The sequence below is a fragment of the Polypterus senegalus genome, chromosome 14 (assembly GCF_016835505.1).
Source record: "Polypterus senegalus isolate Bchr_013 chromosome 14, ASM1683550v1, whole genome shotgun sequence".
Lineage (NCBI taxonomy): Eukaryota > Metazoa > Chordata > Cladistia > Polypteriformes > Polypteridae > Polypterus > Polypterus senegalus.
Window position 1 is genome coordinate 135235273 of NC_053167.1, and position 16936 is coordinate 135252208.

Below are 16936 nucleotides of genomic sequence, written 5' to 3' on the forward strand. Positions count from 1 at the left end.
TATGAATGTGTAGGGCTTGAATACTTTGGCAAACACTAACTTTGTGGAGTTTTTCTTCTTCAGTTAAATATCTACAGAAAATGGTTAATTTGGACTTTAGAAATGTGTTATTACAGCATAAGCGTTCACATTAAAAGTACGGAATGGATAAATATGTGTGCAAATCTTTTGTCATGCAGAAAATTATGAGGACCTTCAAGGGGATTAAATACATTTGCTGGCCACTGTAGTGGAACTGAGGGCTGGTGTTTTAGGAAGAAGCTCTGTGGGTGTTCGAATGGCGGGTTCCGCTGCTGTCCATTGCACACTTTTTAACGGATTGTCCCTAGGCGTGTATTCTCATTTGAAAATCACGTCTGGCCCCGAGAGAATAAAGTTAACAATATTTCTTCTTCTTTTGGTTGCTCCCGTTAGGGGTTACCACAGCGGATCATCTTTTTTCACCTCTTTCTGTCCTCGTCCTCTTGCTCTGTCACTCCCATCACCTGCATGTCCTCTCTTACCACATCCATAAACCTTCTCTTAGGCCTGAAAAATAGTATTGGAAAAAGTGGAATGTCCCGCTAGGGACAAATAAAGTTAAAGTATCTATCTAAAAATAGAAAAAAGAAGCATAAAACAACCAAGGTGCTAAAAATCAATAATTAGGAGAGTTTTTACATTACTATTAAATTCGCGTTTTTACAATTCGAAAAAGAAAGAAACAAAATTCAAGGAAAATCCATCGCTCCCTCCCCCAACAGACCGCCTTGGGTTTATTGAAGCCCCCTCGGCATTTGAGCAGCGCGACACCGCCCCTTGTTTTATTACGTACCGCCTGCGCGGATGCTGCGCTCAATCGTCGAGTGAATCGTCATTGTAAAGTGAGACACAGACGGGCGAAGGGAGTTGGAGTTTAGTTTCTTCTCAGAGATTTCAGGATCGCATGTCACGGCTGAGGTGCTCTTCTGGAAGCTAAATTAAGTTTCCTTCAGAGTAAAATCGCCATACAACAAAAACAACGGATTTCTCAAAGATGCTTGCCACTGCTGCCCTGACGTTACTTTTGCTATGCGTCTCCCTCTCCGAAAGCAAAGATAAAGACTTTTACACTTTTAAAGTTGTGAATATCCGAGGAAAGCTGGTGTCTCTGGAGAAATACAGAGGATCGGTAAGTTGCAGCTCTTAACAGCGCGCGTGCACTAACTGAGTAGCTACACTGCGAATAGAGGTGCTGGGAAGGAGCGCGCACTCGCTAACGCCTCTCCGCCAATCCGGCTCGTTGGCCGCCTACGTGGCAGGAGCGCCTCGGAGTTACGCGCATGCGCGCTCTTTTAACCGCACCTCCCTCTCCGCAACTCTCAATGCATGGAATTTGGAAAGCGGTGCGAAGCGCAAATGTGTTTATATGTGCATGTTATTCGTAATGTGTGCGTGCGCTTTTGTTTCGATCTTCGTTAGTGTTGTATCCGTTATTTTCTGCAGTTCATAAGTTTTTTTTTTTCTTTTTTTAAGGTAAGTGTCATTGCAAAGTTTAGCAGGTCTGCAGTGAATGTGGAAACTAGAATGACAGGATTGCAGTGATTCAATGAACTCGATAAAAAAAAAAATAAAAAGTACGGAAGCCAAAAGACAATGTGCAGTATCATTTTTGTTTAAATTGTCCCTAGTGTGTGCCCTGGGGTGTGTGTGTGTGCCCTGCGGTGGGCTAGCGCCATGCCAAACCCATGGCAGGGTTTGTTCCTGCCTTGCATCCTGTGCTGGCTGGGATTGGCCCCAGCAGATCCCCGTGACCCTGTGTTAGGATTTAGCGGTTTGGGAAATGACTGACTGACTGTTTTCTCGTGATCGTAAGTAAATGCAATATTTTTTCATTGTTTTCTTATAAGAACATACCCAAGAAATTTGACAAACGAAAGGAGACCACTCTGCCCCTCAAGCCCATTTGTTTAGCTAATAGCTAATGCCCATCAAGCCTTTTTCTGATTTATATTAATGAAATTGATTCTGGTATAGTTAGTAAACAGTAAAATGTGGGCAGCATGGTGGCACAGTGGTAGTGCTGCTGCCTCACAGTAAAGAGACCTTGGTTTTCACGTCCCAAGTCCTCCCAGTGTGGAGTTTCCTTCCATAACCCACAGACATGCAGGTTAGGTGAACTGGTCATCCTAAATTGGCCCAAGTGTGTGTGGTTCGAGGTGTTTGCCCAGCGGTGAACTGGCGCCCTGTCTTGGGTTTGTTCCTGCCTTGAGCTCTGTGTTGGCTGGGATAGGCTCCAGCACACCCCCGTGACCTTGTTCAGGACTTAGCAGGTTAGAAAATGACAGACTGAATTGTGAAATTCATTGATGACTCTAAAATTGGAGGGATGGTAGAACAATAAAAAGACCTGGCCAAGCTTCAGAACTTAGAAAATAGAGTTTAATTGCTACACAAAAGGAACATCAGTTATAAATACAGCCCCAGTTCCAAAAAAGTTGGGACGCTGTGTAAAATGTAACTAAAAACAGAATCTCATAGCCCCATATTTTATTCACAATAGAAAATAGAAAACATTTCAAACATTTGAAGAAGAGAAGAATAAGGTCATTTTGAATTTGATGGCAGCAACACTTCTCAAAAACATTGGACCAGAGCCACCACGTTTACCAATTGTAGCATCCTCTCTCTGTAAACGTCTGGGAACTGAGGAGACCATTTGCTGGATTTTTGGGAGACGAATGTTGAAGAATGGAGTCGTAGTGGACTGAACGTGATCAACTGCCAGACAGCGTTCAGAAGCCATTAAGGAGGCTTAACAGAATGTCAGGTTATATAGCGCCAGGAGTTTACTGAACAGTCAGCATGGGGTCAGAAGAGGGAGGTCGTGTTTTACTAACAGGCTGGAATTCTATTAGGAGGCAACAAAAGGATACGACTGGAGTGGAGCAGATGATGTTATTGATCAGGACTTTCAGAAAGCATTTGATGAGGTGCCACATGAGAGGGTGGGCATCAAACTACAAGAAGTGGCAGTTCAGGGTGATGTTTGTAGATGGGTGCAGAACTGGCTCAGACACAGGAAGCACAGGGTGATGGTGTGAGGAACCTCATCAGAATTGGCTGATGTTAAGAGTGGTGACCAGCAGGGGGCAGTGTGGGGGCTGCTGTTATTTTTATATATATTTAAATGATTCAGATAGGAATATAAAGAACAAGCTGGTTAAATTTACAGATGATACCAAGATAGGTGGATTAGCAGATAATTTTGAATCCATCATTTCGTTACAGAATGACTTGGACAGCAGATAGCCTTTGGCAGATTTGTGGCAGATTAAATTTAATGTCAGTAAATGTAACGAATTACACATAGGAAGTAAAAATGTGAGGTTTGAATACACAATGGGAGGTCTGAAAATCGAGAGTCCACCTTATGAGAAGGATTTAGGAGTCGCAGTGGACTATAAGCTATCAACTTCCAAACAGTGTTCAGAAACCATTAAGAAGGCTAACAGAATGCCAGGTTATATAGCGCCTTGATGTGTGGAGTACAAGTCACAGGAGGGTCTGCTCAACCTTTATAATGCACTGGTGAGGCCTCATCTGGAGTGCTGGGTTCAGTTTTGGTTTCCAGGGTACGAAAAGGACAAAGCAGCACTAGAAGAGGTCCAGAGAAGAGCTAATAGGCTGATTCAGGGCTACAGGGGATGAGTTTATGAGGAAAAATTAAAAGAGGTGAGCCTTTACAGGAGATGAAGAGGAGACCTGAATGAAGCGTTTAAAATCATGAAGGGAATTAGTGCAGTGGGTCGAGACGGTGACTTTAAAATGTGTTCATCAAGAACACGGGGACACAGTTGGAAACTTGTGAAGGGTAAATTTCACGCATACATTAGTAGTACTAGGGCGTTGTACCGTGTTAGTCATTATGAATGTAGAGAAAAGCCAAGCAAAATGACCCCTTTTATTGGCTAACTAAAAAGATTACAATATGCAAGCTTTCGAGGCAACTCAGGCCCCTTCTTCAGGCGAGTTGTAATACAGAAACTGAAGTTCCCTGTGTTTATATACACACACTGCTAAATCTTTAAATGAAAAATCTTAAATGTAAAAAATTAATAGATTCATTCAGGCTAAGATTAATTTAACAAGAGAGAGAAGAACAATGTATGGTCACGATCTTTGGATAAGATGACTGTCCAACAAAGTCCTTTGAAGTTTATGATGAGTTTTTCAAAACAATATGGCTCTGTAGACAGGTGATCTGTGCCAGTCTGAGAGATGCAAACAGTCCTCATATCTGGCTGTAAGACCCATGTCTTTATTCAAGCCATGTTGTAATGTATTCAGTTTTAACACAAGTTTAACTTCTCATTCTTTTCTCTCTTGCTGTGTTTTGAAGTTGCCCATAAGCCCTGTGACTTTAACGTCCCTCTCACAGTGTCCATGGCTGTTGAAGTGGGCCGCTACAGGAACATCTATGTTGCCACGTTTAATGTGTCACCTGTGTAAATTCATTCTATGGCGGAGTGTTTGTCAAGTTTCTCCCACGTAGAGTGCAGTGTCAGGGCATTTCATGCAGAGAATTAGGTAGACAACATTAGATGATCTGCAGGAAAATGATCCCTTTATGTGATGTTCAAGTCGGCAGTGTGGTATAACTATACGGTCTGTATTGTAGATGTGGGCACACGTTTTACATTTTTTCTGTAGGCAGGGAGATGTGCCATTTTCTGTCGGTTCACTTAGGGAGCTTCGGACAATTAGTTGCTGAAGGTTTGGTGGTTGTCTGTATGACAGGAGGGGAGGTTCAGGAAATACATTTTTCAGTGTTTGGTCGTTGTTTAGCATTGGCTGAAGTTCTTTTATAATTTTTCGAAGTGTTTCAAGATGTGGGTTGTAGGTGACAACAAGGGGGATGCGGTTCTTGTTGTCTTTGTTTTTATATTCCAGAAAATGGTCTCTGGGTATGGCAGTAGCTCTTCTTATTTGAGCGTCTGTCGTTTTGGGGGTATAGCCTTGTCTGATGAAATCTTGTCTGAGCTCCTGCAGTTGTTTATCCCAGTCTGTCGGGTCCGAGCAAATACGATTGTACCGTATTGCTTGGCTAAAAATAATGGAGCGCCTTATATGCTTGGTGTGGAAGCTATCACTTCTTATGTAGGGTAGTCTGTCTGTTGGTTTGTGAAAAGCAGAAGTTACAAGGGTGTTGTTTTTCAGTTGAACGGTGGAGTCAAGGAAGCTGACTTCTGTTTTTGAGTAATTCAGCTTCAGCTTTATGTTGGGGTGAAAAGAATTATATTCATTATGAAAATGGAGGAGGTCCTTCTCACTGGCAGTCCAGATTATGAAGATGTCATCTATGTAACCGAGATATAACATTGGTTTTAAGATGCACATTGACATTAAATCTTCCTCCAATTTTGCCATAAATAGGTTTGCATAGGGAGGTGCAAACCGACAGCCCATTGCAGTCCCCATTTGTTGCTACTTGCATATTGTAATCTTTTTAGTTAGCCAATAAAAGGTGTCATTTTGCTTGTCTTTTCTCTACGCAAACATTAGGAAGTTTACCTTCACACAGTGAACCACAGACACGTGGAATAAGAGACCGAGTAGTGTGGTAGACAGGAGGACTTTATGGACTTTCAAAACTCAACTTGATGTTATTTTGGAGAAATTAGGTGGATAGAACTAACAAGTTCAAGATTGGTCTGTTTTTGTCTAGATTGTCCTAATGTTGTAACGTCTAATGACTGGTTTCATTCTCATTATGCAGGCTAACAGTTAATGAGTCATCAGCAGGTTTTAAGATGAACCCATTTTCAATTTTACAGCAGCAACCTATGGGCCTTTGATTTGCAGATATATCTATGATGGGTGACCATATAATCGTCTGGTAAAATTAACAAAGTTTATCCAAGCGCAAATGCTGTACTGAGTGATACACCGTCTGCTGTTTAGCGTACTGTTTACAGCAGTGCAGCATGTGAAACGATACAATTGACGCATCATGGAGAGCTTTTGTTTCTGTAGCACTAAAATATAATAAGTACTCCACCTCTGGCAGCATGGTGGCACGGTGGTAATGCTGCTGCCTCACAGTAAGGAAACCAGGGTTCCTGTCCCGAGTCCTCCCTGTATGAAGTTTGCATGTTCTCCCCGTCTCTGCGTGGGTTTCCTCCGAGTGCTCCAGTTTCCCCTTTACAGTCCAAAGACATGCAGGTTAAGAGGATTGGTGATGCTAAATTGGACCGTTTGTGTGTTCACCCTGCAATCAACTGGCGCTCTGTCCAGGGTCTGTTCCTGCCTTACACCCTATGCTGGCTGGGATAGGCTCCGGCACCCCCCCGCGACCCTGTTCAGTGCAAAGGGGGTTAGAAAATGAATGACAGACAGCAACAACAACATTTATTTCTATAACACATTTTCATACAAATAATGGAGCTCAAAGTGCTTTACATGATGAAGAAAGAGAAAAAAAAGACAAAGTAAGAATTAGAATAAGACACTAATTAACATAGAATAAGAGTAATGTCCGATGGCCAGGAAGGACAGAAAAAACGAAAAAAACTCCAGACGGCTGGAGAAAAAATAAAATCTGCAGGGGTTCAGAGGTCACGAGACCACCCAGCCCCTCTAGGCATTCTACCTAACATCAATGACCTCAATCAGTCCTCATTGTTTTCAGGGCTCTCATGGAAGAACTTGATATTGACGGTCACGTGGACTTCTGGACTTTAATCCATCACTGTAGAGACATCATGGTGCTTGGTGCAGATCAACACCACAGTAAACCGGAAAAAGAACAGAAGAGAGAGTAGGGGTTAGTACGGATTTTGGATCCACCATGAATAGTAATGATAATTAATTGAATATGCAGAACATCAGGATTAAATTAAAATGATGTTATGGGAAAGCCATGTTAAAGTGTTTTAAAGTGCTCCACCGTATTAGCCTGGCGAATTCCTATTGGCAGGCTATTCCAGATTTTAGATGCATAGCAGCAGAAGGCCGCCCGCCTCGCCACTTCTTTTAAGTTTAGCTCTTAGAATTCTGAGCAGACACTCATTTGAAGATCTAAGGTTACGATTTGGAATATAAGGTGTCAGACACTCTGATATATAAGATGGAGCAGATTATTTAAGGCTTTATAAACCATGAGCAGTATTTTAAAGTCAATTCTGAATGACACAGGCAACCAGTGTAGTGACATCAGAACTGGCGTGATGTGCTCAGATTTTATTTTCCTAGTTAGGATTCTAGCAGCTGCATTCTGCACTCGTTGCAATTGGTTGATGTCTTTTTTAGGTGGTCCTGAGAGGAGTGTGTTACAGTAATCTAGTCGACTGAAAACAAAAGCGTGAACTCATTTCTCAGCATCTTTCAATGATATAAGAGGTCTAACTTTTGTTATATTTCTTAAGTGAAAAAATGCTGTCCAGTTGATCTGATGAATATGCGATTTAAAATTCAGGTCATAGTCAACAGTTACCCCTAAATTCTTTATATCCGTCTTGACTTTTAATCCTAATGCATCAAGTTTATTTCTAATAATCTCATTATATCCATTATTTCCAATCACTAAAATTTCAGTTTTTTCTTTATTTAGCTTGAGAAAATTACTACTCATCCACTCAGAAACACAAATCAGACATCGTGTTAGTGAATCAAGAGAGTCGGGGTCATCAGGTGCTATTGATAAGTACAGCTGTGTGTCATCAGCATAGCTATGGTAACTCACGTTATGCCCCAAGATGATCTGACCTAACAGAAGCATGTAGATCGAAAAGAGCAGCGGACCCAGGATAGAGTGTTGTGGAACACCATATAGAATATCAGGGGTCTTTGAAGTATAATTACCACAAGTGACAAAGAATTTTCTACCTGCCAGGTAGGATTCAAACCAATTCAAGACACTGCCAGGGAGGCCCACCCACTGACTAAGGCGATTTCTAAGAATATTGTGATCCATCTCCATAAAATACCCTCCATGGCCTCCTAATCATCCCCCATCGCTAACTATCTATCTCATCCCCTGGTGAACGTAACTGGTACAAAATGGCTGCCATGGCATCATCCAGGTAGATGCTACACACTACTGGTGGTTGAAGGTCTCCATGTACTGTAAATCGCTTTAAATTGTGAGGAAAGTGTCATGTAAATGTTACAAATTATTATTAATGGGCGGCATGGTGGCTCAGTGGTAGTGCTGCTACTTCGCAGTAAGGAGACCCGGGTTCGCTTCCCGGGTCCTCCCTGCATGTACTTTGCATGTTCTCCCCGTGTCTGTGTGGGTTTCCTCCCACAGTCCAAAGACATGCAGGTTAGGTGGACTGGTGATCCTAAATTGTCCCTAGTGTGTGCTTGATGTGTGTGTGTGTATGCCGTGCACAAGAGCAGGAGTTTTTAGAAGTATTCAGTGACTTTTATTGTAACGTCTTTATGTTAAAGCACCAACACGGAGTGAAGTCTGTCCAGATTTAGTATTTTGAAATAATCGGGATAGAACTGAGGGTGTAAAGGTGATTGGACCACTAGGGTCATGTGACTATAATATAACACAGTGTTTTGTAAGAGTGCGCATGCAAAGACTCAAACTGTTAAGTTTAACTTGGGTAGAGCAAATTGTGAGCAGATGCAGCAAAGTCTAAGGTGGATAGACTGGGATGAGCTGTTAAGTATGGAGACAGTCAAGGAGCAGCGGGACAGGTTTAAATACGTTTAGCATGTAATGCAGGACAGGTACAGACCTAAATTTGGAATTAGTGAGACATTTTAAAAAAATTCGCAGTGGGTTAATACAGAGTTAAAAAAGAAGCCGCAAAGGAAAAAACAGACGAGTAAGACACAGAAGAGGAATAACTGCAAAGTGAATCGTACTGCATATAAGAAAATGAAGGCAACCATTAAGAAGCATGTTAGGGAGGCTAAAAGACTAAAAGAGATTCTTTCAGTGTTTTAGTAGTAAAAGAACAGTCAAGGAGGTGGTGGATCAGGAATAGTGAAGGGGAACTAAAAAATACACACGGTGAAATAGGAGATGCTTTAAACTCACATTTTTCTGAGGTCTTCACATGTGAGGAAGTGAATAACCTCCGAGTGGTAACAGGGACTACTAAGGAGGTACTGAAGGTTTTTGCAATTTTAGAGGGAGAAGAGCTGCTAAGATTAAACAGGCTGAAATCAAACAAATCACCAGGGCCAGATAATACAAAGTGATTCAAAAAGATGAATCTGATTTCAAAATGACTTATTTCACTTGTAAATCATTACAGAACAATGCAGTGAATTGTAAATGGCTTAGGGGAGCATAAAGTTTATTATGTAATTTTACAAGTGCTCAATATGACTTCCAACATCAACGCGATAGTCAAATTCATCCCATACTCGATTGAGCAGGTCGTTTTTCTGCTCAGGGATCGCCATCTCCTCACACACTGAAGAGAGCCATCTTCCGCTGACAGTCACAAACTCTAAGACCCCCTTTTTCAATTGATATGTGATTGGTTCCTAGGCACCTCTCAGTTGTAAAAATATGGCACTTTGAAATCAGATGAATCTTTTTGAATCTTCCTGTATTTACCCTCGAGTTCTTAAGGAGGCTAGTGAGTACAGATATAAACCCTTGGAACATATTTTTAGGAAGTCGCTGTGCACTGGAGAGATTCCGAAGGACTGGAAAATGGCAAATATCATCCCATTATATAAAAAGGGTGACAGGGCAGATCAGAGCAACTACAGGCCAGTAAGCTTAACATGCATCACAGGAAAATGAATGGAAGGAATTATGAAGGATAAGATTGAGCAACACATGGCAAGAACAGGACAGTCAGCATGGGGTCAGAAAAGGGAGGTCGTGTTTTACTGACATGCTGGAATTCTATGAGGAGGCAACAAAAGGATACGACCAGAGTGGAGCAGATGATATGATTTATCTGGCCTTTCAGAATGGGTTTGGTGATGTGCGACAAGAGAGGGTGGGCATCAGAATAAAAGAAGTGGGAGTTCAGGGTGTGGTGTGTAGATGGGTGCAGAATTGGTTTAGACACAGAAAGCAGAGGGTGATGGTTTGAGGAACCGCATCAGAATTGGCCAATGTTAAGAGTGGTGACCAGCAGGGGGCAGTGCCGGGGTAGGAATATAAATAACAAACTGGTTAAGCTGCAGAACCTGAGAATCCATTGAATCATCACAGAGGAACTTGGACAGCATACAGGCTTATGCAGGTTTGTGGCAGGTGAAATTTAATGTCAGTAAATGTAAAGAATTACACATAGGAAGTAAAAATGTGGGGTTTGAATACACAATGAGAGTTCACCTTATGAGAAGGATTTAGGAGTCGTAGTGGACTCGACATCATCAACTGCCAGACAGTGTTTAGAAGCCATTAAGAAGGCTAACAGACTGTCAGGTTATATAGCGCCATGATGTGTGGAGTACAAGTCACAGGAGGTTCTGCTCAAGTCTTTATAACTCACTGGTGAGGCTTCATCTGGAGTCCTGTGTGCAGTTTGGGTCTCCAGGCTACAAAAAGGACATAACAGCACAAGAGAAGGTCCAGAGAAGAGCGACTAGGCTGATTCAGGGGCTACAGGGGGTGAGTGATGAGGAAAGATGACAAGAGCTGAGCCTCTACAGGAGATGAAGAGGAGACCTGAGTGAAGCGTTTAAAATGATGAAGGGAATTAGTGCAGTGGATCGAGATGGTGACTTTAAAATGAGTTCATCAAAAAACATGGGGACACAGTTGGAAACTTGTGAAGGGGAAATTTCACACAAACATTAGGACATTTTTCTTTACAACAACAACAACATTTATTTATATAGCACATTTTCATACAAACAGTAGCTCAAAGTGCTTTACATAATAAAGAATAGAAAAATAAAAGACACAATAAGAAAACAAAATAAATCAACATTAATTAACATCGAATAAGAGTAAGGTTCAATGGCCAGGGGAGACAGAAAAAACAAAAAAACTCCAGACGGCTGGAGAAAAAATAAATTCTGTAGGGATTCCAGACCATGAGACCACCCAGTCCCCTCTGGGCATTCTACCTAACATAAATGAAACAGTCCAATTTGGATTTAGGGTTCTCACGGAAGGGCTTGATGATGATGATGGTCACGTAAACTTCTGCCTTTTAATCCGTCCATCATTGTTGGAGCATCATGAAGCTTTGAGTAGGCAGAGGTGGCGCCACCACCACCACAAAGAAACCGGAAAAAGAAACAGAAACAGAAAAGAGAGTTGGGGTCAGTACGGATTTTAGAGCCACCATGAATAGTTATTATGAGGAAATTAAACATATAGAGTATCAGGATTAAGTTAAATTAAGATTAAATTGAAGTTATAAAAAGGCCATGTTAAAGTAATGTGTTTTCAGCAGTGTTTTAAAGTGCTCCACCGTATCAGCCTGGTGAATTCCTATCGGCAGGCTATTCCAGATTTTAGGTGCATAACAGCAGAAGGCCACCCGCCTCACCACTTCTTTTAAGTTTTGTTCTTAGAATTCTAAGGAGACACTCATTTGAGGATCTGAGGTTACGATTTGGAATATAAGGTGTCAGACATTCCGATATATAAGATGGAGCGAGATTATTTAAGGCTTTGTAAACCATAAGCTGTATTTTAAAGTCAATTCTGAATGACACAGGTAACCAGTGTAGTGACATTAAAACTGGAGAGATGTGTTCGGATTTTCTTTTCCTAGTTAGGATTCTAGCAGCTGCATTCTGCACTCGTTGCAAGTGATTTATGTCTTTTTTTGGTAGTCCTGAGAGGAGTGCGTCACAGTAATCTAGTCGACTGAAAACAAACGCGTGAACTAATTTCTCAGCATCTTTCAATGATATAAGAGGTCTAACTTTTGTTATGTTTCTTAAGTGAAAAAATGCTGTCCTAGTGGTCTGATTAATATGTGATTTAAAATTCAGATTACAGTCAACAATCACCCCTAAGCTTTTTACCTCCGTCTTGACTTTTAATCCTAATGTATCCAGTTTATTTCTAATAGCCTCATTGTATCCATTATTGCTTATCACTAAGATTTCAGTTTTCTCTTTATTTAACTTGATAAAGTTACTATTCATCCATTCTGAGATACAAGTCAGACATTGTGTTAGTGAATCAAGAGAGTCGGGGTCATCAGGTGCTATTGATAAGTACAGCTGTGTGTCATCAGCATAGCTGTGGTAGCTCACATTGTAACCTGAGATAATCTGACCTAACGGAAGCATGTAGATTGAGAAGAGCAGTGGACCAGGATGGAGCCTTGTGGAACACCATATTGGATATCATGTGTCTTTGAGATGTGATTACCACAACTAACAAAAAATTTTCTCCCTGTCAGGTAGGATTCAAACCAATTTAAGACCCTGCCAGAGAGGCCCACCCATTGACGAAGGCGATTTCTAAGAATGTTGTAATCAATGGTGTCAAATGCAGCACTCAGATCTAAGAGGATGAGAACAGATAAATGGCCTCTGTCTGCATTTACTCGCAAATCATTTACTACTTTAACGAGTGCAGTTTCTGTGCTGTGATTTGTTCTAAAACCCGACTGAAATTTATCAAGAATAGCAGGATTATTGAGGTGGTCATTTAACTGCATAATGACTGCCTTCTCTAGAACTTTACTTAAGAAAGGCAGGTTAGAGATGGGTCTAAAATTTTCAAGAGCCGACGGGTCGAGATTACCCAGAAAACCACAGACACATGGGATAAGTGATCAATTAGTGTGGTAGACAGTAGGACTTTAGGGACCCTCAAAACTCACCTTGATGTTATTTTGGAAGAATTTAGTGGATTGGAATGGCAAGCTTTGTTAGGCTGAATGGCCTGTTTTTGTCTAGATTGTTCAGATATTCTGAATAATCCTTCTGGGATGCCAGCATATCTATTTCTGCCCATCTCCTGGCTATGGGAGAGACCACCTTGCCTATCCGGTGTGCCGGCCTCCCAGCCAGGTAAAGGAATCTTGAACCAGCCTGACCGGGATGCAGCCAATGCCTGCTATCCATTACACTGAATTGTAAGAAACAAAGTGTACAAAAATGAAAAAAAGAACTGCTTTAGTGACATATAGTATATGAAGTGACAATGTCATGGAAATAGGAGCAATAGAGCCATTACAGAAGAATCAAAATACACAACTATAAAGTGTAACAGCTGCGTGAGTGAGAGAGCCTCCTGTTGTGTAAGCAGCACCCATGCAGTTTTAAGGAATTCTTCTTTAGTTACGCCATCTGAGAAGGGTGTCTTGTGAGCCTAAGACGCGATTTGAGTTGTGATGCTGGGTGGGATGAGCAGCAGAGAAATGGGACATTCCTCTGAGCAAATTCCATAGCAGAAAGCAAACCAGAAGAAGTGCCCTTTTAACAAACCTAAATTGGCCTTGTGTGTCTGTGTGTGTGTGCGCCTCCAATGGACTGGCACCCCACACAGGATTGCTTCTGGCTCCAAAAGACCCTGAACTGAATTCAGTTGGTCAGAAAGATGCTAAGGATGCCAGGCAAGAGGACAAGAGGAAGGCCTAAGAGGAGGTTTATGGGTGTGGTGAGAGGGGACATGCAGGTGATGAGGGAAATGGAACAAGATGGAGAGGACAGGAAGATACGGAGAAAGATGATCAGCTGTGGCGACCCCTAACTGGAGCAGCCAGAAAAAGAAGAAAGATAGAGGGTTTTTTTTTACAGGTGACAAGGCAGGTCAGTAGTTTCCCTTTAACAGCACAAGATGGCATTGTTGTTCTACATTGTAATTTTAGATTTTAAACTGCTCAGAGTGCTTTTCTCCAAAAAACTCAAACATAACAAGTTTGACAAAAGAGGAAAGAGCCCTTCAGTTCATCTCGTTGGATTAGCACTACTGTTCGACTGAAAAATGTAATCAAACAAATAAAAATGTTTTTCACCAGAATAAGTACATATTAATTGCATAGAGAGAGCTGTCAGGGGAGGACCTCCCTACTTTCTTTATGGCCCAGAAGTGCTTCCCGGAAGATATGGAGTGGCACCGGAAGCATTCTTGGGTCCAACATAAATGGTGTCCGCTGCCTCAGTTCCAGGGAGTCAGAGTCAGGAGGCAGCAGGCAACACTCAGTGGAGGAGAGAAGGATGAAGAATTGTGAGAACTGTTTGATTTATTGTATATTTATGGCTTATTACTGAAGAGGTGATCATTGGTAGGTGCCTGGTGTGAATAAATACCTTGTCTTTTATTCCAGTAACGTGTGGCGCTTTACTGTGTCTGTGGTTTGGGGCTGTCTAGTGCCCCCTTGTGGTTACAGTAGGTTAAAATGAAGGCTACAGTTGGTAATAACAACAACAACAACATTTATTTCTATAGCACATTTTCATACAAGCAGTAGCTCAAAGTGCTTTACATATTAAAGAATAGAAAAATGAAAGACACAATTATAAAACAAAATAAATCAACATTAATTAACATCGAATAAGAGTAAGGTTCAATGGCCAGGGGGGACAGAAAAAACAAACTCCAGACGGCTGGAGAAAAAATAAAATCTGTAGGGATTCCAGACCTTGAGACCACCCTGTCCCCTCTGGGCATTCTACCTAACATAAATGAAACAGTCCTCTTTGGATTTAGGGTTCTCACGGAAGGGCTTGATGATGATGATGATGGTCACATAGAATTCTGCCTTTTAATCCGTCCATCATTGTTGGAGCATCATGATGCTTTGAGTAGGTGGTGGTGGCGCAGGCCACCACCACAAAGAAACCGGAAAAAGAAACAGAAGAGAGAGTAGGGGTCAGTACGGATTATAGAGCCACCATGAATAGTTATTATGAAGAAATTGAACATACAGAGTATCAGGATTAAGTTAAATTAAGATTAAAATGAAGTTATAAAAAGACCATGTTAAAGTAATGTGTTTTCGGCCGTGTTTTAAACTGCTCTACTGTATCAGCCTGGCGAATTCCTATTGGCAGGCTATTCCAGATTTGAGGTGCAGAACAGCAGAAGGCCGCCCGCCTCACCACTTCTTTTAAGTTTTGTTCTTGGAATTCTAAGGAGACACTCATTTGAGTAACATACAACTAAGTAAAGAACAACAACAACATACCCTCGTCTGCATTGGGGGAGTGTGACGGAGGTGTAAGGAGTCAAGTGTGTTTCCACTCTGTGTAGCACCTGCACCGTGCTGTTTCAGGTCAGATTTTCCTCCATGGGTGAGCCAAAAAGCTTCATGGCAAACATATTTGTCCCCAGAGACCAGGCTTGACCCCCTGATATTCTGTCTTCCCACTCAGACCTGCACCTCGACAGCCTGTTCACTTCTTGTATTAGGAGCCATCACTTTGTGTAGCCGTCTTGTTCTGGTCGTTTCGCTATTCTGTGTGACGTGAGTTTTTTTTTTTTTTCCATTAATATGTGAATGCGGCAAAATGTCAAGAATGACACTGACGCGCAATCTCACTCAGCGCAAAGTGCTTGTCTGTCTGTAGCATTAGCGACGCAACACAAAAATGAAACTGATTCACTCCGCTTGTGTAACTGATTTAATTTGAATTGTTCTCGTGTAATTTTCTGCACTTTGAAGGGCTAGTGTACATATGAAAGGATGACTACGAAAATACCAGACAAAATGTGTCCCTTACTGGTTCAATACGATACGCTGTACTTAACGTTCTGATAAGGGACAATCCCGTATTATCTGGGATGAGTGGCGGCTCGAATGGTGCGTGTTGATTGAAAGCCATTATCAAGAAACAATCCGGCGCTGTTAATGGACCTGAATTCATTTGGTGCTGTTTCAGCAAATGTGGTCAAATTGAGCAGATTAAATTAATGCATTTAAGGGTTGCATTAAAAAATTAAATCACAGACATTTTTAATGCATTAATCGCACACGTTAATGATGGTTAATCAGCAACCCTAGCTAATAGCTTAAAGGGACACTCCACCCAAAAAATGATATATATATTTTTTTATTATATTGCTTACGTGGTGTAGTTTGTAGTGATGGCTGGGAACATTTTTTTAATCTTATGTTTTCATGGAGAATGAAGATAAGAAATAGAATAATAGAATGAGCGTCTTTAGAGACCAATGCTGGAACATAGCAGACAGTATCAAAACAAGAAATCCCCCGTTATTGGTGTCCTGTAATCCTCTTAGTCATCCAGTCGTATGCTCACAACGGGTAAAAGCCGTGCATTTTTGCTTTGTGCCCTCCCTCACCATAACCTATTATCTGTGGCAGAGGAGCGAAAGCTTTAGAATAGATCTTAATTTTACTGCACAACAAAGGAGAGCGTTACAGCTCTTCTAAAGGAGCCTCTTCAGGCGACTGTGTAGCACCGCCGTTGTTCTTCTTCAATCCAAATCCCTAAAGCAGATTCCATCCGGACTACCGCCTTATTACGTCCACTTACAACTCGTTTTGCGCCCTGGTTAAAGGACACTGGGGCCGTAGATCTTATATTCTTTTCCTCCTTTTTAAATTAAAAGAATTGTGGACTCATTGATGCTGTAATGGCGTTCTGCAGCGGTGTAGCTGTTCCCTTACTTCAACATATCCAAAACTTTTACCTTTTTTCGGCAATCGTTAGCATCTTCCTTTGGCGCTTGGGCATGGCCCCTGGAGTAGTCGCAAGAGCAGATCGAAGGGCTTGACTATACACAAAGATAAACACAACAGTTAACTCTTTACACACGGAAACACGTTAATGCTGAATGAACAAGACGAGACTTCCTGGTTAACGCAGCGGAATCGAATTGGGCGCTCCGTCGCTGAGCCAATCAGCACACAGGAACATAACTGCGTGCTCTGATTGGGTAGCTTCTTAGCCATCTGCCAATAGCGTCCCTTGTATGAAATCAACTGGGCAAACAAACTGAGGAAGCATGTACTAGAAGTAAATTGTCCGCAGAAACCTGCAAAGCAGCAAAAATCCGCATTATATATTTAAATATGCTTACATATAAAATCCGGGACAGAGTGAAGCC

At 41.6% G+C, this 16936-nt stretch overlaps 1 protein-coding gene across 1 annotated transcript in view; it reads left to right on the forward strand.

Moving 5' to 3' along the window:
• The first annotated feature begins 861 nt into the window (after positions 1 to 861).
• The window catches only part of gpx7 (glutathione peroxidase 7), a 77277-nt gene continuing 61202 nt past the window's right edge, over positions 862 to 16936 (forward strand). Inside the window, exon 1 of the mRNA XM_039735622.1 lies at positions 862 to 1150. Coding sequence (XP_039591556.1) covers positions 1016 to 1150 — 135 coding nt within the window. The 5' untranslated portion in view covers positions 862 to 1015. The remainder of the gene's footprint in view (positions 1151 to 16936) is intronic.